The sequence below is a fragment of the Melitaea cinxia genome, chromosome 3 (genome assembly GCF_905220565.1).
Source record: "Melitaea cinxia chromosome 3, ilMelCinx1.1, whole genome shotgun sequence".
Lineage (NCBI taxonomy): Eukaryota > Metazoa > Arthropoda > Insecta > Lepidoptera > Nymphalidae > Melitaea > Melitaea cinxia.
Window position 1 is genome coordinate 10,028,041 of NC_059396.1, and position 24,613 is coordinate 10,052,653.

Here is a 24,613-nt window from a genome sequence, read left to right on the forward strand (position 1 = left end):
AGTATTTACTTTTTCAATCAAGTTCTATTAAGTACTGCGAATCGAGAAAATACAATTGTTTTTTACTTTGATTTTTTCCATTTGGATTCAACTCATAATAAGAGCCCAATTGGTAAACCTGTAATAATTTTTTATTTGTATTTAGTGATTCCCCACAACGGTTCTACTCAGTACTTAGGTAGAATTTGCCGACCTAATCGTACTTTGTTTATAAAAGAGTTTTCGAATCTGGGTTCTGAGTGGGTTCTCGTAGAGATTTTTTACAGATGAAAGCCCATTAATTTCTAGTCCCCCGACTATACGACCTATATTTTTTTAGCTTTCTTAGTAATAACACACACACTCCGCACCTTTAATACCGCAATAGTTTGTTTTTGTTAAAAAAAACACGTTGAGTATGAATAAAATATTTGATTTTTGCACAGGTAAAAAATTTGCATATGTTCGATATATCGAATGAATTAATAAGTATGAGGTCAAATTTTACCATAATTATAATAAAACTGTAACAGATTTATTTTTGTACATTGTAGTTATTTTAAAAATAATTTTGGTAATCTAATAAACAATGAAGCTAAAAATGTAATGTTTGTAAGTTTGTACCTTAGTCGTAACTCACACTGCAATTACTGAATTACTTAATCTATAATATATTTACGCTCACTATACTTAATACCTACGCTCAATCCCGTAACTTATCTTAGTGCCTCGTGACTGTAGGTAATCAAAATGTTTATTTAGTTAAATCCAATACTTACTCCAGTTTGTAAACCTCAATAAATGAATCTACTTACTATTTATGCCTAAGTAGTGTTCAAACAAAATATACTAGAGATGCCACGAATAGTAATTTTGCCGAATACCGAATACCGAATGTTCGGCGAGGCTCTTGGCCGAAGCGCCGAACATTCGGCAGCCGAATATTCGGCCACACTTAGTACTTTTCGCGGGCGACAAGACACAACTCGTCACCGTACGAGTTTAAACTTGCATCGCTGAAGTACCTAATACGTTTGGTAGGCGCGGGCGGTTCTGTTTCATATTTTGATTTGTGATTGTGATTAGGTCACGGTCGTGTCACAACCTGCTTTATTTGTTGATCGTTAGTGCATCGTACGTACTGTATACTAAAATATAACATTTAACGTGATTGATTACCATAAGAAATATCATCGTTTGTTCGAAAAAAGCAAAATGAATCAATTTAATAAGAAATCGCCTAATTGGAACTATTATAAAATTTATAGTGAAGACAATAAACTGGCAGTTTGTTTGTTGTGTTTGTTTCTTACCACTGGTAGATTTTAAATATTAATTTGTTAGTTCTTTTTTGGTTAAATATCTTTGTGAGTAATATTTTGAGTTTTTTCATAATTTATTTGGTAAATGGAAGTAAATCTGTTTATCATGATTTCACGCCCAAACTGTTGAACCGATTTAAATGAAATTTGGTACACAGATACTTTAGAGCCTTAGAAAGGACATGGGCTATAATTTACGCGAAGTCGCGGAAAAATAGTTAGTAAGTAATAAAAAAATTGCTATTCGGTATTCGGCCAAATGGTTAACCATATTCGGCCGAATACCGAATAGCGAAAAAAAGAGGCCGAATAGCCGAATACCGAATAATTGCCGAATATTCGTGGCATCTCTAAAATATACCTTTTTGTGCTTATAAAATAATTTTGTTGATCTTGAATAACAGAAATATTGAACCAAAAATATGTATTACTTACTGTAACGTATGCATTATGTAGTTTCATGTCTACATAATTATATAATGTTATCAAATACTTCAAACTTTTTGTGAAGCTGGCAGTCGATGACAGCATTTTAATAGTAGGTATTACACCAACCGTCGATTATAGAACGAATGAGTCATTACTTGCAATTCAAGGAACAGGCTGGATAAACAATCATTGCAGTGTACCAGGCGATAACGGCCATTCGCACATCCCGCAGCGTCCGTCCCGTGGCCCGCGCCCTCGCCCCGCGTTTTCGCTCATTGCCCGCTACCACGTGTAATATCCATACATACGAACTCATTGTAAATTAATTAATATACCACTACTGATTACGTCAACTTTTGGTAATTTCATCGTACTCGTTTCGTTTCTTTCTGTTTACAACACAGTTAATTTTTCAGAACAAACATGAAAACAGTTTTATTCAAGATATATAATATAGTATATTATGGTGAATAAAATAATAAGAGTTAGTTTGTTTGCTTTAACGCGCTAATTTTAGGAATTACTAGTCCGATTTGAAAATTCTGTCAGAGTTAGATAGCCTATTTATCGAGGAAGGCTAAAGGCTATAATATCATCACGCTAAGATCAATAGGAGTGGAGTCAACGCGGACGAAGTCGCGGGCAGAAGCTAGTTCTATTACAAATCACAATTGAACTATGTCAAAGGAAAAAATGGAACAACATGTAAGAATTTACGAGCTATTCGTCGGTATCTGGTGACCCCGGTAACTCGTAAATGTGTTCCCGATACACTCCGGTCGTCCCTGTTTGTGAATCATAAAATATATTAATAATTGTGTTTGCTTAGAAACGAAAAAAAAAACGACTTCAATTACATGACCTAACTAATACAACGTAAATACACGAAAAAATAGTCAAGTATATTATTAGAGGGAACTGGAAAGATAGGTATTTATCAGGTCTCAATCAAATTTAAACGGGAGTATGTGAAAAGCACTTAGTTTCAAAATTTTCAAAATTTTGTTTAAATAAAACATCAAAATCGGTCCACCCAATCAAAAGTTCTGAGGTAACATACCTACATAAAAATACAGTCGAATCGAGAACCTCTTCTCTTTTGATTGAGTTAAATAAAACGGTAATGAGTTATTGTAAACATCAAAATGACGCAATTGACGTAATTAGACTTAATAAAATACTAGAAGTCTCTCGCGATTTTATAGCTCTTAGTAGTAAATAAGTAGTATAAAAAAGCCTGTCTAACATAACCTTTTTTTTTTTGCTCAAAATGGGACATCGATTTTTTTCATTATTTAGCAGGTTTATTTTTTACCACTTGTTATATGTTATATGTTCTGTACTGAAAAAATAGTGCTTATTGGTTCTGTTATAAGGGCGAAATGAAGGACAATGCGCGGCTCTACGTACGAAACATAAAATAAAATAAAAACACTTTTACTTCCCTTAATCTCCTACGTATTTGAAAAACGGGACATTTTTGCGACTCGGGGTTGTCTTTGGGGATACCGGGACATTCAACCGAATAACGGGATGATCCCGTTTCAAACGGGCCGTCTAGTCACAAATAGTATAACACCAAATTTTTTTTATAATGATAAATCCATACAAAACAACAATATAAATCTATTGCTATAATAAAATTAACCTTTATTTTGCCTAATTATTCACAAAAATGTAATTAGAAAATTTGGATTAATGTTCATATAGCCCTAATTAAACGTACGAGTGTTCTGTTAAAATTGATTTCTTTTTAAGTATTTGGCTATAAAAAAGAAACATTAATCTTCATACTTATTCTTAAAAAAGCACTATTCAGTACATATTAACTTAGGCTACTTATAGCCATATTAATTTATAATTATTGAAAAATTATAATTGAGCGTACTTTAAGGCCAGGGGAATTACTTCCCTATCAATCGTATGTTAACGAAAGTCGTCAACGAACAAAAAGTTTACTTAGATATTTCTGATAGGATAAAAAGCATTGTTTTTTATTATTATTCAATGTTATATTTTTACTAAAATATTAAAAAGTAAATAGTGTCAAAATTTATATTCTTGTATAAAAAAAAAACGGCAGGACCGATTTTATGAAATTTTGTGTGCATATCGGGCAGGTCTGAGAACATATATGATAAAACAACGTTTGCGGGGCCAGCTAGTTTTATATATAAAAATTTTATACTTTATGGCATGGTATAATGTATAAATAAAAATATTAATTTGTTTTTTTACGCTTGTTATAACTTCGTCTTATTTAGTTTTTCAAATAACAAATTACAAAACGTACAATTCGATAAGAATATTTGAATATTCATTTAAAGAAATGTTAATATTTTAACATGCGTACATTGTTATTTGCTTAAATTTCTAGAATGGAAACTTAATACGGCATTATGTTTTCATTATTGCATTTAAAAGGAGCAGCATCGTATATTCAAAAAACTTACAATATCGTCTTGTTCAGCACAGGAAGTGAACAAATTTTTATGTTTCTTAATTTTGATACAATAAACCATGTTCAAAAGCATGTTTTTTTGTACATATTTTTAATTAGTCGCTAAATTTTTATCAGTAATATTGGTATACTCTTAATATAGTTTCTTATTGTTCTTGATGTAAGCGTACAACAACAACATAACAATTATTTTTCTAGCTATCATAAAATAGGGCACACAGAGATTGATGATGTATCATGTGTATATAGATTATTATCTTTACCTTTGAAAATCTTCGAAAATTTTATATGTATAGTGAAAATTTACAAACATAAATAATTAAAATTTGTCACAGTTGTAGTAAAAATTTTCTAAGTTCTTACTACACGTACAATTGGTTACACTGGTGCAGATTGAATCTAATCTGTGTAACAGTTCCGAGCAATTCCTAGTGCAATAAATTCCCTAAATCTGTAAGTTGTGTATTCGTCAATTTGTACCTACTGTCAGTGACTCTACTAAATTTAGACCAAGAATATGACGGTGCGTTCAACTGGCTTTTGTTACAGTACTGAAACTATTGACCTATTTCATTTTACTGGAAGTAAGTAATCATTTTCAGTGCATTGTACGCTGCAATAAAATCGAGCAAAGCGTTGGGTTATGTGTTTGCAATTTTGCAAGTAGCTAATGGTTGCCTACTAAAACGTTTTAAGAGCACCATTGTAAGCGTAAAGCCGCTTCTTTATGTACGTTAATAGAAAAAAAAATTGTTTACACATGTTTTTAAATGTAAATAGAAATATATAAAATTATTAGCTGACTCGGTAAACGTTGTATTGACGCTAAACGCTATTTAAAAATAGCTGTTGGTGGTAGAAGGGTGAAAATTTAGGATTTTTTTATTTTTCAACGCCAAATCATAATAAAATAAAAAAAAAATATCTAAAAATTAAAAAAAAAAATAGGGGTGGACTACCCTTAACATTTAGGGGAATGAAAAATAGATGTTGTTCGATTTTCAGACCTATCCAATATGCACACAAAATTTCATGAGAATGGGTCAAGCCGTTTCGGAGGAGTTTAACTACAAACACCGCGACACGAGAATTTTATATATTAGATTTTTTAATTGATCACTAGGAAAAGAAAAAAGAAATTTACAAATTTATGATGATGGTTATCATTATAAATCCACTACTGTACTATGCTTACGTGTGTTACCGTTAGAATTGTGCGATTCCTTTAATCGTAATTTAAATGTGCCTAACGTAGTGGCACCAATCGTCGACACTTTAAGGAGATAGTGGACTTCTTTATAAAATTAAAGGTCATTTAGTCATCCTTAAACCAAAAGTAACGATTGAGTATGGTAAGGTATATTCTTGATATAAGAATAGGATTTAATATTTTTACTAACTATATCCGGATTAGAAAAAAATCCTAAAAATGGAAAAAGTGTATAAATCTCCAATCATCGACACCTAATCTCCAGTAATCGACACCCCAGTAATCGACAGTTACCAATTACCGACTCATTCGCGGCCTCCTTAGTGGGTCGTTAAAATAAAATTAACAGTTTAATAAGTATTCATTTATTGTCCATAGTATAATGTCCATATTTTTAACCGACTTCAAAAAAGGAGGAGGTTACTCAATTCGACCGTATATATATATACATATTTTTTTTTGTTTTTTTTTTAAATGTATGTTCGGGGATAACTCCGTCGTTTATGAACCGATTTTGATCATTCTTTTTTTTTTTGTTGGAAAGGAGATATCCCTAGTTTGGTGCCATGATAAGGAAAGCAGGATCTGATGATGGGATCCCAGAGAAATCGGGGGAAACTCTCGAAAATCCCCATAATTTTTACCGGGTGTACCGATTTTAATGATTTTTAATTTAATCGAAAGCCGATGTTTGTCATGTGGTCACATTTAAATTTCATCGAGATCTGATTACGACTTTTTGAGTAATCTTTGATAATGCGTATTTACTTGACTAAATTTTCGTCTACCTACGTTGTATTACTTGTCGATATAATTGAAGTCGGCTTTTCTTCGTTTGCCTGCAAACACAATTATTCTTTCTGAAGTGTATTAATCATAAAAATGCACAGATTACACACTTACAGACTTATGTAAATTATAATAAAAAGGGTCAATATAATTAACAAACAATTATCAAAAACTTTCATCATCATCATTTCAGCCTATTGCAGTCTACTGCTGGGCATATGCCTCCACAAGTTCGCGCCAAAAATGGTATGCGACTGCAATCTTTTCGCCATTTTTTTTACAGCTTCTAAGGTTTTTTCTAACTGGTTGGGAGTATAATTTTTTCTCGGAACTATCTGTAAGAACCAATCATCGACACATTATTTCCCAATAATCGACACTTGTCGATTACTTGTCTCTCGACTTTGTTTAGTTTACTTCAAATATCTACCAAATACGCAAAGTAAGAAGAACTATATTCGCTTGTCAAATGAAAAATGTTTTCAAAAAATTATTATCGACCCGTGTCGATTATTGGTAAAAGTCAGTTTATGAAAACCAGTGATCGACACCAACATTATACTAAATATCAAAATAACCTTAAACTTTCGTTAGAACAAAAATCGATCGTATAGTTCTTATAATAACCCGTGAAAAACATAAAATCCAAATATGTTAGACTACATTAGTATAATTAATAAAAAAAATGTATTCACTTCCTTAAGGATTTCACTAAGAAATGTTGTAATTTTCACCGGTACTCCAGGCGCAATCAGTTGTCACACCGTCATTTAAAAAAAAAAGACGGATATCGCTCAAAAGTCACTGGGAGCCAATCAAAAGTGTGCTATCTATGGTACAGTTTAGCTATATTAAGAAATCGTTTTCCTACTCTTATTTGATTGAATCAAAATATAAAGTGTCGGTTATTGGGTCTTGTCGGTCATTGGTGCCACTACGGTACTATACTTTATATCGGTATTGTGCAATAAAGGCATACTTTATGGTGTTATCAACATATTTACTATGGTTACAAACATATGTTTTAATACATTGAAATGATATCGAAATATAAAAATGAGGAAGACGGAAACTTCCTCCAAGGTTCAATGTTCTATGTTACTGTACGTCACGGTGATAAAGCATCCACTGAATTGCGCCCGATCATTGACAGGACGACTCACCCCAGAATAAAGTCAACTATCAATGTATTTATTTTTATGTAATTAATTTGTTTTATAAATAATAATTATTCTGATTGTTATTTATATATTATCATAAACAAAAGGTCAATTAATTTGCGTAATACCTTAAAGTTTAAAGTTGATGTCAATTGGCGAATTTTTAAGACTAAAATTTTTTTAATTATTTAATGAAGTTAAATTTAAATTTAGGTCAAAAATAATCGTAGCAATTAAAATTATATAAATATCAGAAAGAGATAATTACTAACGCTTACTTATAATATGTAATCTAGGGGTCATTGTGGCAATTTTTATTCGATACTGTATCGTGGGAGTCATAATATCATTATTTCGGCAATAATTGCAAAAATGTTTTATATCTAACGACAACTTGATAGCAGTTTCCCGTCGGATTGATAAGAGATGCTGCTGTTTATGCCGCGACCTCGTTACGAAAGCTTTGTCAATGGAAACGGTTGATTTTGACCTATTTTATAATGTTTAACTAATCGCTTTACTGCTCTGAATATTTTGATATCAACTGTAATAATTCATGAATAGCGACTACAGTTATTTTTTGTGTTAAAAAGGAAAGGAGACATTATTTTAAATAGGTCGCAGTAAGTACCATTTTTATCAGATAAAATTTAAAATTTTAAATATTTAAATTGAACCTAATACCCGTGAAATCGAGCTGAACTCGGGCCGTATCGAGTTGATATCCTTTACAATTCCATTAATTGCGATATTTTATTCAGAAGTATTTTTAAGTAGAATGGAAACATGCTATAAATAAAATTCAAAGGAAAATATAAGAAAAACAAAATATATGTTGTAACTATCCAAATAAACAAAGAAGAAAAAAAAATTTTTTTTTATAAGTATGTATACCTACTTTACTAAGTTGGTCTTACAGACACCTGAAGTTCAGCGACGATACACTTACATAATTAATTTTTACAAACTCAAACAAACTACACACTTTTTATTGATTTTATCATGATACTTTAAATCAAAGCTTAATTCACACATTAGATATATTGCAGTTAAAGTTTTAATTAATATAGTACACCTTAATAGTAAAGCTGTTCAAGTTCTTACTTAGCTCAAAAATCTCAAAAACTTAGAATCTCGTTGATTTATAAAAATAATTGTGTTTGCTCGCAAACGAAAAAAAAACCGACTTCAATTACATCGACAAGTAATACAACGTAGATCGACTATAAAATAGTCAAGCAACTACGCGTTATCAAAGATTACTCAAAAAGTACTTATCAGATCTCGATAAAATTTATATGTGACCACATGATAAACACCAGCTTTCGATTAAATTAAAAATTATCAAAATCGGTACACCCAGTAAAAAGTTATTATGGATTTTCGAGAGTTTCCCTCGATTTCTCTAGGATCCCATCATCAGATCCTGGTTTCCTTATCACGGTACCAAACTAGGGATATTCCCTTTCCAACAAAAAAAGAATTATCAAAATCGGTACATGCAGTAGAAAGTTATGCGGTATAATACAACGTAGGTCGACGAAAAAAGCGTCAAGTAAAAACGCATTATTAGATATAACTCGAAAAGTAGTTGTTTGATCTCAAATAAATTTAAATGGGACCAATTGGCACACACCACCTTTCGATTAAAACAAAATTTGTCGAAATCGGTTTACCCGGTCAAAAGTTCTGATGTAACATACATAAAAAAAAAAAAAAAAATAAAAAAATACAGTCGAATTGAGAACCTCCTCCTTTTTTGGAAGTCGGTTAAAAAAAACAATAAATTACTTCTCTAACAGTGCATTTAAAAAAAATAGCATTTTTCTTACAAATTATGTATAAATAAAAATGAATCGACCTATTTATTTTCCTTAAGGCCCTACGGAAGGTTTTAATACTAAAAAAATTCAAAAAAAATTTTTTCTTTTAACTTTTGACAGAACAAAGTCTGTCCGAAAAGCTAGTAAAACATATTCTTAAACAAAAGTAGTACATATTGTGAGAGCTTAAATTATTTAAATATTTACCATATAAACCTAAGACATAATTATGAATATATATAAAATTTAGGTGAAATTTACTTAAGAACTCATACTTCGCTGTATATAAGTTATTCATATCCAAAATTATCAGAGGTTATCAATTAATTTTTTAGATAAAATTATTATATGAAGAGTTATGCGCGAGATAAGACGACAAATATTATTATAAACAGTACTCTACAATAGGCTTAAATGTTTTTTTCCCGACCATCTCAAAAGAAGACCAATATATTTTGTTATATTCAGACATACATAATTTTTATAGACATCTATTTCGTAGATATTTTTACCAAAGTAAATTACTTAACGTTTGTTTAAACGATGTATGTTTATATCTAAACATATCAAGAAGATTTTTAAATATGGCGAAATTTTTTGATTTAATTAGCTGCCCGGACAGACTTCGTTCTGTAAAAGTTATGGTAAAAAAAATTCTATTTTTTTTAAAGTATTAGAACCTTTTGTAAAGGAACCCCAAGGAACATACAAAAAATAAATTAGGCAAATTGGTCGAGCCATTCTCACAACATTCAAACATTCATTTTTATTTATATAGATTAGCAATTATTTCAGATCGTTTATCGTCCTAAAGTCGTAACAGTATCCATGGGCTGATGCGCATAAATATTGGCTGAGTATGCCTTCGTTGCGACTCCACTTGCACTTCGTGTGCGGAAACCGGTTTTGCTGCGACGTCTAATTGTCTTAAACTAGTGGTCGCCCATTGGTCCAAATTTGACCATAATTAAAATTTTAAATTAAAATACTTAAAATAATAAAAATTTTCAATTTGACTACACACTGACAATCAAAAAAGAGTATAATATGCGTGTGTGTGTGTATCAAATACATGTAGTGTGTGTATCAAATACATGGTAGTGTGTGTAATGTTTTTTTATTCATTTAATATATTTTTATGCATAATGAAACAAAAAATATATTAGCATTCTGCACTCCTTCTCTATATAAACTGTAAGTGTACTGAAATTTCATACTCTTCCGTCCGCGCAATTTTCGTATAAAGGGGAACAAGGTTTTTGCTTCGCGTAATAATATATATATATATATATATATATATATATATATATATATATATATATATATATATCATTATTGAATATTTCGAAAAGTTTCTGATTAAAGGACGTATGTTTATTAAGTGCATATACGAATTTGTGTAGTGTTAAATAAGTAACTATAATATGTACAGCCATTACTTAGCATAGCTAACAACATGGCACAGCACAGTTACTTTCAGTACATCGATACAAAGCTCACAAAATAAACAGTTCCTTGTATTAGCAATATATGTACCTACTTAATTTTTAGGTCTATAAGTTTTCTAACTTAAGTCTAAGTTGATAAACGGTTATATTACACAGATACAGTAATATGAAGCATGTTTCATAGAATTAATTATGTCAAAGGCGACTAGCTTAGTTCAGTTAATGACAGAGATTTTTTTAATAATGTTTTTTTAGGTCACGAGGCTGCGGAATGATAATTGCGTTGCTAGTTGGCGGTCTATAATAAAGTTTAAGATAAAATAGAGCAAAGGTTACGGTAACATCAGATTGTCAAATTTAACAAGAGTATAATGTGTATTTTTTACTTGTATGTATAAACAATATACTCGTATTGTTTAGGTTAAAATCGTTATCTTCTGTAACTACCCATTATAATATTATGTATCTAACCAGATTCAGAGATCATAAGTTATATATAATAAGTATATATAATATATTTATAGTAAATTATCATTTGTATTTCCGAGTAGATACAACTCGTAAAACATTAATGAAAAATAAATGAATGAAAAGAGATGTAAATGTTTATGGTATTAATATTTTTTTATTTAAGTTTTTTGATTTGTGTAGAACTAAACATTGAAATAAGCAAAACAAATAATATAATTAAAATTAAGTTAAGTTTAACCCGTGATTACTGCAACACATGTTGCTTGTTCATTTATAAGCTCGTTATGCGATTTATATGTTTAGTTGCTGAAAAAGTCTAATGTTTTTCTTACATCTTTTTTTTCTTTTTTTAGGTTTAGTAGGTTCATATTGACATAGAAATTATTGAAATAATATTGAATTTATTATGGGTTATAAAATGTTGTAGTGTTTCTACATCTTATTAAAATGAACAATAAAATTCTTTACATTCAAATTAATCAAAAGTGTTGTAGCGAGTTGCTGTAGAGTAAAGGATTTCAGAAAAATATAAAGTAGTTATAGATAATTTAGTAAAATTGATAATTTAGTATTGAATGATGACATCAATGTTTAGTAATGTGTTGTGCACAGATAGCCTTTTAATTTTTATCTTATCTCTAAAGTTTCGGCAAGTCCATAATTAGAAGTATCCTCAATAAAGAAGACGGATTCAATAAATTTATTAAAAGTGGATAATATATATATATTGTAAATAGTTACGTGTTATGTAGGAACTATATTCTTTGATTCGTTTTATTTGATATTTATTAACTTCGGTATACGTATCATTATTATAGTTATAAGGTTTAACTTAAGGATTTACTTAAAGCAACAGAACCTGAAAAATACCTTGACTACTTGTAATTAGAAAATATTATAAGTCGGTCAGTCAGTCAGTCAGTTCAGTCTATTGGAGTCCACTGCTGAACATAGATCTCCCCAAGTTCACGCCAGACATCCCAGTTTTCCGCAATCCTCATCCAGCCCACACCGGCAATCTTACGTAGATCGTCTATCCAACGGGCTGGAGGATGTCCCACAGTGCGTTTACCAAGACGCGGTCTTCACTCCAGGATCCGTCTGCTCCAACGGCCATCGGTCCTGCGACACAGATGACCAGCCTACTGCCACTTACTTCAACCTGCTAATTCTGTGGGCTATGTCGGTTACTTTCGTTCTCTTGTGGATAGTCTCATTTCTAATCCTATCTTTGAGAAAAACCTCAAGCATAGCCCGTTCCATTGCACATTGAGCGACTTTAAGCTTGTGGACCAGTCCCTCCGTCAGGGTCCACTTCTCGGCTCCGTATGTTAATACCGGCAGGACGCATTGCTTGAAGGATTTTGTCTTCAAGCATTGCGGAATCTTCGAAGTGAAGACTATCGGCCTCCTCCTCAATTTGTTGCCTCTTAGTTGGATGGTATGGCCTAGGTAAATATAATCCTGAACAACTTCGATAAGGGTACCATCAACCGATACCGGTCTCGGTATGACTTGGTTACTAAACATAACTTTCGGTTTGTCCAAGTTCATACCAAAACCGAACCGCTAAGAGGACTAGTCTAGTCAACATTTGGCCTAGTTCATCCAACGTCGCCGCAAAGATGACGGTATCGTTGACGTAATAAACGTTTGACGTATTATAATGTATACCTTAAATGTGAAATAGTATATACTACAATTTTAAATGTAGTTCAAAAGAACTGAATTAATAAAGACATCGTTACTAAGATTAATCAAAGAAATATGTTTTGGACTAACGACGAATCACTGAAATTTGAGTTTATTAATAGAATAAATTTTGTCTCTAAACTAATACTAAGAATACTTACCACTACAGTAGTCAGTATATTAAGTATGTTAACAAACCAAAAAAAATGTGGATTTTCGTAAATACATAAAGTATAGATTTTTCTCTGAAATTAAAAAATAACATTAAAAATAAAAGAATATACAATAAGTATTGGTTAGGATCGTAGTTTCAGTTGATAACACCAATTTATGAAAAAAAAAAATTATTATTGAAACTCCCAAAGCAAAAATAATAGTGTTACAATTTTCACGCTAAAATCTATGTGTGACATCGTAGCAATCGAAGGCATTTTCAGCATATAATGGAATTAATTGTTACTTTAATATGATTATTTGCTTAGGATTTGTTTTTATTTATTGAAACTAACAGCCCTTGTAAGATGTAAAGAAAAAAGAATAAGTGGTTCCAACCAACATTATTATATAATAATATCTATTAAATTAATAAAATATTTATTTTATTTATTTATTATGGTAACATTACGTTTATACTAAATCATAACGTAACAGCTTAGTTGAAAAAAATATATCACAGCCCACCATTGCCATCAATCAAAGCATATAATTATAATAATATTGTTTCAGCCTTGAACTCACAAGTACATCAATCATTTGTAATTGTTTGTCTTCTTGTTATTTCAAACACATTGATAATAGTGCGTTCTAAGTTCTAAATTCAAATTACCCTATACAGTAGGATAGAAAAATCTATAATTAGCAATGTCGCGGTATACTCTATGGTCTACCCAGCTGTATTACACTGGTATGATAACAATACAGCAAAAGTCGAAGTACTTTATTGTACAACGAAGCCATTTCTTTGTCACGTACGTTTCACACAAGTACGTTTCATATAGACTAATAGTCCGGGGCGGCTAGACCTTTGTCAAAATATAAAGGCTGAAAGTTGTGGATCATTTCGTAATAATTTATCAACACGATTATAATAATTATTTTTATAGAATATTTTTAATCATCAATAAAAATTTAATCGAATTATTCGATTTATCAAAGTCGTTATAAGTAGGTATACTGCTTCTCACACAAAATCTGTACTGTCCTACTGATAGCTTTCCCTTGGCGTCTTTTGCATATGGAAGACAAAATAATTACAACAACTTTTTTTTAAAGTATTTTTATTTTCTACAGCACGAGCTGTAAACGTAAATATTATTGCCCTTGCAATGATTAGCCGTTTAGGGTTTGATTGATAACAATTTAATAATTTCAAGTGGCAAAATTTAAAGTTTCCATTTTCATCCTCGTGCCCCGAAGAAACCAATGCAACCAATCTCCCGAGATAACAAAGTCAAGATTCCGACAAAAACAAAACATTGAAATAAATTTGAATAAAATTTTGGTTTTTGGTTTATGTATTATGTTTGTAACTTTAATTGTATGTGTTTATTTTTAACTGTTTGTGTTCCTTAACAATAAAAAAAAACTACTTCATAAAAAAATTGACGACTTGATTTTAATTAAAGTGTAAATCATAACATACTCGTAATAAGATTTTGTCACCCAAGATTTCAAGAATACAGAAAGTAACTTATTTACAGCGACAGCATTCCATTTTTAACAGGAACCATGTATAGCGTTACTGTCTGTTTTAATAGATCGAATAGTTCCTTTAAGCACTGCTACTATAAGTTGATATTTAGAAGTTTTCTTTTGCGCTGGTACTGACTAATATGTTGTGAAATTGAATCTATCTTCTCTTATAAATAAAAATGGAAGTTGCTAATCACATAACTCGATAATGGCTCGATCAGTTCAGATGATTTATGTTTTAGTACTAAAAAAATAAAATAAAATAACATAAATTTTTATTTAAATATTAACTTTAGACAGAACGAAGTCTGTACGGGCAGTTAGTTATTAAATAGATATATATGTATTTACGAATCTAAGGTCAGCCGTAATGTTTAAGTAAAGTACGAATCGTCATGAGTTATCTATTTTATTTTGTGATTAGCTGTGTCCGCGACTTCTTCCGCGTGCAATTTAACAAAAAAGTTATTTTTCAGTTTGCAAAGTTATAAAATAAATAAATTTCTAAAATAAAAGTAGCCTAAGTTACTCCTTACTATATCAGCTATCTGCCAGTGAAAGTCCCGGCAAAATCGGTTTTGCCGTTTCAGAGATTAGCCGGAACAAACAGACAGACAGACAGACAAAAATTGTAAAAAATGTTATTTTGGTATATGTATCGTGTATACATCCATATGCATTTAGTAAAAAGCGGTTATTTTAATCGTCGGTAAATTGTATGCAAAAGTGTTCATTGAGAGGGTTGTGTATGAAACAGACGATAAAGTATAGGATGCACAAGCGGGATTTAGAAAGGGAATGGGATGTACGGATCAGGTCTTTTCTTTGCAGTGCATAGCCGAAAAGTGTTTAACCAAAAACAAAAAAGTCTATTGCGCGTTCGTGGATTTAGAAAAGGCTTATGATAGACTGATGAGGAATTAATTGTGGTCAGCATTGTCCGTGAATGGTGTGAGCAGTGTCCTCATACGAGCATTGCAATTGCAATTTGCAATTGCATTGCATCTCTTTATAGGGATTCTAGTGCTTGTATGAGAATAAATGGGGCATACCCTGAATGGTTTAATATCGAAAAAGGTGTTAGACGGGGATGTGTAGCGTCACCGTGGCTGTTTAATCTATTCATGGACAATTGTTTGACAGATTTAAAAGAGAATGAAAGTGGGTTGAGAATGAATGAGTTACTCGTCAAATGTCTTCTCTATGCTGATGATCAAGTATTACTTGCATCTTCGCCCGAGAAGTTGCAGGAGATGGTAACTGATATGAGTGGAGCTTTTGTAAGAAAGGGAATGAAGATGAATGTAAAGAAGATGAAAGTGATGGTGTTTGAAAGAGATGAGGCAGTGACAGGCTGCAATATCGTGATTAGAGATGAACAAATTGAACAGGTGAATGAGTTTGTGTATCTAGGTTCAAAGTTTACAAGAGATGGAAAGTGTGAGAGTGATATTGAAAGAAGAGTGAATGCAGGAAACTGGGTGAATGGAGCTTTGCACTCCTTTATGAGCAGTCGGAAGGTGTCTAACATGGCTCGTTTGGCTGTGCATGAGGGGGTGTTGGTTTCGACACTCATGTAAGGAAGTGAAAGTTGGGTATGGCAGAAAAAACAGGAAAGCAGAATAAATGCAGTTGAGATGAGAGCGTTGAGAAGTATGATAGGAGTTAAACTGAGTGACAGGATAAGAAATAGTGAGATAAGGAAACGTTGTGGTCTGAAAGAAGATGTAGTGACAAAAATTGAGAAAGGTATGCTCAGGTGGTTTGGTCATGTCGAGAGAATGAGTGAAGAACGATTGACGAAAAAAGTGTATAAGGCGAGTGTGGATGGAAGAGTTGGAAGGGGTAGACCTAGGCGGATGTTCCGAGACCAAATAAGGGACGTTTTCAAAAAAGGCCAGGTCAAGAGTACCCTAAACCGAAGAGAATGTATGAAGGGAATAATGAAAGTGGACGAAGCGAAAGAAGTATGTAAGGATAGGCAAGTGGAAAGAAGTGGTCTCTGCCTACCCCTACGGGAAAGAGGCGTGATTATATGTATGGTTATTTTAATATTACAAACAGACATTCCAATTTAAATTTATTTGTATAGATTATTTATTGTTTTGACACCGCGTTGGCGCAGCGGTCACAGCCATGGATTGTACCTGTTGCGCTGGCGGTTGCGAGTTCGAACCCGCACATGACAAACATTTGTATTGGCCATACAGGTGTTTGCCGTGGTCTGGGTGTTTGTACAGTCCTAGTGGGTCTCCCCACCGTGCCTCGGAGAGCACGTTAAGCCGTCGGTCCCGGTTGTTATCATGTACACCTGATAGCGATCGTTACTCGTTACTCGCTCGTAGGAAATATATCCGCCAACTCGCATTGGAGCAGCGTGGTGGATTAAGCTCTGATCCTTCTCCTACATGGGGAAAGAGGCCTATGCCCAGTATTGGGATATTACAGGCTGAAGCGATTTATCGTTTTGTACTACAATCAGTCACGTTAGTAAAGCAACTTATTTTTATCTTTCAGATACGTTCTCTAAATGTAGACTCGTTATATAATTCAACAAAGAATTATTAGTTACAATTTAGTAATAGCTATATAGCTATAACAGTCGGCTGTTACCTTATAACACGGCGTTAAATTGCTTACCATAGGAACAGACAACCGTGTATGTATGTTATAAGATATTTATTTATTTTATTAATAACAGACTACTGTAACTAGTAAGAATGTAAATATATTAGAAAATCGGTGGTCAATGTCTAGTTCTAGGACACAAGTAGAACTGTTAAAAAACTCGCAGAAATAAGAATTGAGGTGAAAAAAGGTACCTATTAAATATTTCTAACGAGCAAATTATATGAAACGTACCCTCACTTTTCCATTACGATACTAGAAACGAATTAAAAAAGGCTTAATTGGCTTTACAATAATAAGATGATGATCAGCCGTCCGACACAAGTATTCACAAAAGCAGCCGTGCCCGGTGAGAACTTGGGTCAGACGGAAGGTGAGGGGCTTGCGCTTACGGCGCATCCACCGCTCAAGGACCGGGCGCAAGGCAGCCGTTACGCGTGTGCCATACGGCTGCTCCGCCAGGTCCTCACCCCACCTCCGAATTAGTGCTTCTTGCCCCATCCGGCGCACCCGTAGGATCCCGTCCAACGTGGGGTTCTCACCGAGAGCCCCCCTACCCGAGACGTATGAGTAGGTCTCGGCAAGGACCTCCGCCACGAGCTCCCACGGGGGGTCGTCAGCTAGAGCAGTAGCTGCTGCCCACGATACCGTACGGTACCCCCGGATCACCCTCACTGCGATGATCCTCTGCGCAGACCGCAGCGCGGCCATATTCCTCGCAGTGAGGCGATTCACCCAAACCGGGGCACAGTACGTCGCCATACTCCGGCAGACTCCGGAATATAGCTGCCTGCACGCGGCGCTGGGTCCTCCGAGGTATAATAAGACTACATAACCCAATGGCATACCGTTAGGACTATGTTAAAAAAAAATAATGTAAGCATCCATTTCTTTGAGACATTTTAAATAAATCTCCTAATGACAGCGTGGATGCTTAGACTAAAATTCCTAATTTCATTTTATTTTAATTATGGCAGTAGTCGGATATATTCTTTAAATTAATTTCGTATAATCCTAGCTACGATAGCTTGCTTACTAGATACGATAACCTAGGCACGGAATGTCGGGAAAATAAGTATTAAAGCTGTATATGACCAAATATGACCCAGAAAACATTTTTTTAGAGAAAGGAGATAAAAAAGGAAGATAAAGAGAATCGACCTCAATTAAAAAATAGATAATTGTGTTTGCTTGCAAACGAAAAAAAAAACCGACTTCAATTACATCGATAAGTAATACAACGTAGGTATACGAAAAAATAGTCAAGTAAATACGCATTATCAAAGATTACTCCAAAAGTTGTAATCAGATCTCAACGAAATTTAAATGTGATCACATAATAACACACAATAAACATCGGCTTTTGATTAAATTAAAATCATGAAAAATCATGAAAATCGGTACACCCCGTAAAAAGTTGTGCGGATTTTCGAGGGTTTCTCTCGATTTCTCTGGGATCCCATCATGAGATACTGATTTCTTTATCATGGTACGATACTTAGGATATCTCGTTTCCAACAAAAAAATGAATTATCAAAATCGGTTCATAAACGATGAAGTTATCCCCGAAGATAAATAAAATAAAAAAATATATATATATACGTTCGCATTGAGTAACCCCTTCCTTTTTTGAAGTCGGTTAAAAAGGCTGAAAAGGCTGAATCTTAACTTAGTTTTGTGTGTTAAAAAAAGTTAAAAATATACCTACATATATGTGTTTTATGCACTTGTTCCTCTCACTTTCTATCCCTACTCAAAATTAACGGTAGCATTTATGGTAATAAATTGAGAAAGACCTATTTTAACTGACTTCAAAAAAGGTGGAAATTCGCAAATTAACTGAGTTTTTATGTGTTAACTCATAACTTTTTAATGGGCGTACCGATTTTGATGATTCTTTTGTTATTCGAACTCTGGTGCTTATCGCGTGGTTCCATTTAAATTTGAGCGAATTTGACAAATGCTTTGTGAGTTATCCCTGATAATGTTCAATTCAGAACTTAAGAAATAAATATTTACAGATAGTTATGGTACCAATAATGTATATTAAATTGACTACTTTTTTGACTACCTACGTAACACGTTGATAATACTCTCATTTTATTGCTTGTCGATGTAAATTGAAGTCGGTATTTTATTGCATCACAAAAACAATTATAACACCGTCAAAAATTGAGGCGATTTAAAGAACAAATAATGTCATGGACAGATACTGAGGAAGTAAGAGTTTCTTAAGTCTTTGGAGCGTCGGTGTGTCTTCTCCTTAGTATTGCATGAAACAGGAATCGTGATATCAATAAGCAAATCTAAAAACAAACATTAAAAGTTGCAGGTCTAAATAAACATACGTGATGCGTTTACAAATCTCAAGACCGCAAAATTTTCATGTTAAGGATGGGAAAACCAAAAATTATTTTCTTGGTTTTTTTTGGTGTTACAACAATGCGATTAATATAATATTACCTCAAATATAGAATATAATGCTCATCAATAATTTCACAAATTGTTGTGTTTCGGGCAATGGTTAATTAGCGAAAAGTTTCGACCAACACTTTAAAAACACTCGCTAGACTGTTGGATCAAGGATCGTATTCAAAAAGCATTGCAACGAGAAGGTTCCTCAACCTGGAGCCCTAACTACCGGTGGCAGGTATGGGTGGCCTGGGCAGTATTTTACATATTACATTTCCTTCTCTGACCTACTTACTTTGAAGAGAGGAAATTACCTTTTCAGTATCAAACATGCAGTAATTCGTCGACAAAGTTAGTTAAAAGCTACTTAGAAATTTTCAAGAAGAGTTTTACTGTTTTTAGAAATACAAACCTTAAGGGTTTTATTGTGGCATGACACACATTTCATTTTTACAGATTCACTTATGAAATTTGTAAACCTTTTTTTGGAACTATAAAGGTAAAAAAGAAAATTTTCGCGAGCTTATAATGTCATCTTATATCTTTATTTAAGTTATCACGTCTAAGCTGTTAAAAATATCTGCAATACGCATATTGTAATAGAGTTCTTACTTAACTCAGTTACACTTTAGATACAGTACTTAAGTTTTAGATAACAAGTCTTACAACAGTATTTATTCGTTTCTAAAGGAGTTAAGTTATTGTAATTTTAGACCTGGAAAAAACGAATACCTTATAACGAATAAATGCATGAGTTATATAATATATAATTTTGTTTCACAGATAGTTACCGCACTGAAATTTAAATAAGAACATAAATTAAAAAAATAAATAATATTAATTTTATTGGAATAGTTTTAATTATTAAGTGGTATGTTTTCCTTAATTGATTTGGTAAAAACTTAGTTTTCCGATGATTGCGAATTAATTCAACTACTATAAGATGAAATATAGCTCCCGACTCTAAGTTAGACTCGAAGCGTTACTCTTGAGTATAGACTATATGATAATTCCAATTGAACTATAAAGCTTTTATAAACATAACAGAATATGATGATGTTAATCATATCGCTAGTGCCGTTAACATGGCGTTTTTTAAAGTTGTTGTATTTTTATTTACAACTTTGTACTATATTTGTTTAGTTGTGTTTCCTAATTATTGAATTATTACAGATGAAAGTACAAAGTTACTAATCATAGTTACTGAAACCTAAGACAAAAGAATTTACTGATAAATATTTTGGCATATTGTATACTTAATATGCGACATAAGTATGTGATATCATGACAACATATAGGATCAGTTATCTCGTTTTTCGATGGCATAAGATGGGATACGATGATTTAAAGTTAGAAGAAGTAACAAAAGGAAAGTACTTACAGCGGAAGTTGGTGAAGGAATCCAGTAGAGAAGTAGAAGGGTGGCGGGCACGAGCTGGATCGCCAAGAGGCGCGCACGCGCCGGGCCCGACATGGCTGCGCCACACTACTGGCCGCGCGCCCTCGTGCCAGTCCGCGCCACCACCGCCACCGCTGCTCCTACCGCGGGGCGGGGGCGAATAGACTGCTGCCCGAGCGTTCCTCTTTCCGTAGTATCCCGGCTCAAACGGCGCGCGCGCACGGGACAGGCGTTGCGCGCTCCGGGCCATGGCGGTCCACGTACTTTGGTAATCTTTTTTTTTACTCTTTGCTAAAAAGAATCTTTGAAATTCGTTTCAAATAACTTAAATATTTAACGATTTCATTAATAATATTTCCTATTCATTTATTTCCATTTCTATTTTTATTTTATTTTTAATATATATTTTTTATATAGGTTGGTGGCTGCTTTGGTGTTGAGAGGAGTGAAAACGGTGAGTTCTAATTTTTTAACTTTAATACGGAATTCAGTGATTTGTAAAAGTTTTACAAATAATGTCCTTACTGGAATTTGGGAATGTAGGGACAGCGAAAGGGCGCGCATGCTGACTGGTCGGTCTGCTTATTTTTCTTTTTTTTTGCAATTTCTTTAAAATGCGACCTCAGCTGTTTGAAAATTTTGGAAGAAACTTTATTGTGTAAAAATATTTATTTTTTCGAAAACTAGAATTTGATTAGAATATTCAATCTTTAATTGTATCTTTATATTACATACATCAAACCGACAAAGTTTATCACTCGGATGTAGTGTCGTCATTGCGCAAACTGTATCTATTTTACAATAAAATTAAACAAGAACAATGCCAATCAAGTATACTAATAATTATAGTGAATCTGTATATTATTTTTCATAATATATCGTAAATCTAATCTGCTTTATAACAAATCATTAAATTTCCAAAAGATTAATACTTAAAAAAATAACTTTTAAACTTTTCGTTTCATATTGTTGAATTAAATTTAGGTAACTACTTTCCTACTTTATAAACAAACAACAATAATTAAACATCAAAGCTCATTTTTGATTAAAAAAGTTATTGTTGGATTTAAATGTATATTTTAAAATGAAATTAGACCACGAAAAAAAAACTAAATGAATGATTTATAAATCAATGAAATTTACCCTTTGATAGAAAGGTCACATATGCTTTAAAATTATATCTCGCTCTTTAAACTGTTGTTGGACGATTATAAACCTTAAACAATTTTTTTTAAATATTTGAAAATTTAAATTGTGAATTTACGGACAATAATATATGTATTGTTAGAGTTAATGAGAAACATTACCACGTATGTATGGAATGTGCCTTTAGAAGACAGTGAAAAAAAATCAAGATTATAAACTTAAAACTAGCTGACACGGCGAACTTCGTATCGCCACATTCTTTTTCGTAAATACGGTATTTTTATTGTTTTATTTTAATTATTTAACACGAAAAAAATTATTATCTATTTTAATCCAAACGTTCGGCAGTTATGCGAGTACATACGTATGGGTGATTCATTTTTATTTATGTACATTTACTGCTTATATTTATTTTTTTAATCATAAAGATTTATGAGCCATTATTTCTAAAGTAGAAAGAAGAAGAATTATTTACGCACAAGTTTCTGTAAAGGCAAATGATATAATAATATATGGAATTATTAAAAAAAAAATATTTATTTTACTAAAGCAAAATTATATATAAGTAATCTTATCTATCTAATACTTGTATATATATATATATAGAATCTGAATCTCGGAAACGGCTCCAACGTTTTTCATGAAATTTAGTATGCAGGGGATTTCGGGGAGATAAATAAACCTAGCTAGGATTCATTTTTAGGAAATTTCGATGTATCCCTGTTTTTAAGCAATGAAAAAATGACTACAATGTTGTTAGAATACGAAGGTAAATTTCCCACTTGTCTATAAAGTTGTAATACCTCAGGTGGGAAATCGGCCGGTCACGATCTTTTCGGTCGAAAAGACCACGGCACAAATCCTCATTTTACCAGATCGATTATTATTTTTCTTTTTTTTTTTCTAATTGCACTCGTTATTTTTTATTTAAATAGCTAGTTCTTATTTTTTATTATTATATCGGAAAATCGCAAAATATCATTCATATTTTATCATTTTTTTTTTATTTTTGATTTTTTATATTTATTTATATTTTTTTAATATTGTCGATAAAAAAAAATACTATTCATATTTTATAAATATGTAATTTGTATTTAAATATGATTTCCAAAAACACGATTTACTAAAAATACCGAGCTAAGCTCGGTCACCCAGGTACTATAATTAATACGCGAAGCAAAAACTTTGTACCCCTTTTTATGAAATTTGCGCGGACTAAAGACTGTGAATTTCACACACTTATATAGTATAGTTTATATAGAAAAGGATTGCACAAAGCTAATATATATTTTTTTAATTATACGTAAAAAATACACTACCATGTATTTGACACGCTTCAGTCTATAATATCCACTGCTTGGCATAGGCCTCCATATATCCATCACACTGCTCCATTGCAGATTGGCGGATATATTCCCTAATATGAGTAACGATCGCTATCAGGTGTACATGATAACAACCGGGAGCGACGGCTTAACGTGCTCTCCGATGCATAGTGTGGAGACCTACAAGGACTGCACAAACACCCAGACCACGGCAAACATCTGTATGGCCAAGCCAATATTGGCCAATATAAATTAAAGTTAGTTTTTTTTTGAGGAAAAAGAATTATTTCTCGTGACTAAATATGAAAAAATAAGAATTAGAAGTTAAATTGAGGTAAACGGTTTCGCTGAATAGTTAAGTCATCGACGGTATCAGAATAAGAATCACTGAAAGTATACTATGGGCAACACAACTATAGTTAAACTAAAAAGGTAGGTATTATTAAAGGTATTATTAAATACGCTAGGTATTATTAAATACGTTAACCACTTCGGTGTTGCTTATCGCAGTTTGTTTATTTTTTGAATGTGTATTGTAAATGTTATTTAAAATATGTCTCGAAGAATATAAATTAGAATATTTCTAAAAAAATTGGAGTAGATGTCGCAAATAAATAAACATACCAAAAAATAACCGAAATATAGTATTTCTTCAAATCATTTTATGGTCTTAAAATAAAACCATGAAACTTTATGTGCAATGTTGCACCTGATTTTTCATTTTGTTAACAAACAAATTACACTACATTTCTCAATGTTAATTGATCTAAGTAGATTTTTACGAGATGTCACGAGTAGTTCATAAGTGTAAATTATACAAAAACTATTTTAATTTCTATTGAAATGTCGTACGTGGTCACTGTAAAAGTGTCACTTTACGAACAAACTGCAGTCTAAGCACAATATCACGTGTCAACCAAGAATATTATATGTAAAATGTACATCATTTTAATCTGAATAAAATGATAAACTTAGTAAATATATTCCACGCTCTTTGTTTTCATATTCTTTTTCGAAAAGGTACCGCTTAAATAGTAAGGGCTTTAAGGGTTAAAATAAAATAAGTCACTAGTTGAATATCTGATGATAATAAGATAAAGTATATTTTTTTATTATATAATACCAGTGGTCATACTACTATGATGTAAAATTTTAAGTAATGTTTCTTTAAATATTTTTGTTTCCTTCATTAGCAAAATTACGACTATGAAAGAGGCGACGTAGAAG

General features: G+C 32.2%; 1 protein-coding gene and 1 long non-coding RNA gene across 2 annotated transcripts in view; one reads left to right on the forward strand and one right to left on the reverse strand.

Annotated features, from left to right (window-relative positions):
* The window catches only part of LOC123669439 (collagen alpha-1(IV) chain-like), a 50,821-nt gene extending 29,750 nt beyond the window's left edge, over nucleotides 1-21,071 (reverse strand). Inside the window, exon 1 of the mRNA XM_045603044.1 lies at nucleotides 20,898-21,071. Coding sequence (XP_045459000.1) covers nucleotides 20,898-20,990 — 93 coding nt within the window. The 5' untranslated portion in view covers nucleotides 20,991-21,071. The remainder of the gene's footprint in view (nucleotides 1-20,897) is intronic.
* Nucleotides 21,072-21,097: 26 nt separating this feature from the next.
* On the forward strand, nucleotides 21,098-24,612 carry LOC123669440. The gene is made up of 3 exons (XR_006745755.1): nucleotides 21,098-21,183; nucleotides 21,333-21,369; nucleotides 24,580-24,612. It is a non-coding gene; the product is annotated as an uncharacterized LOC123669440 (long non-coding RNA).
* Nucleotide 24,613: the final 1 nt, after the last annotated feature.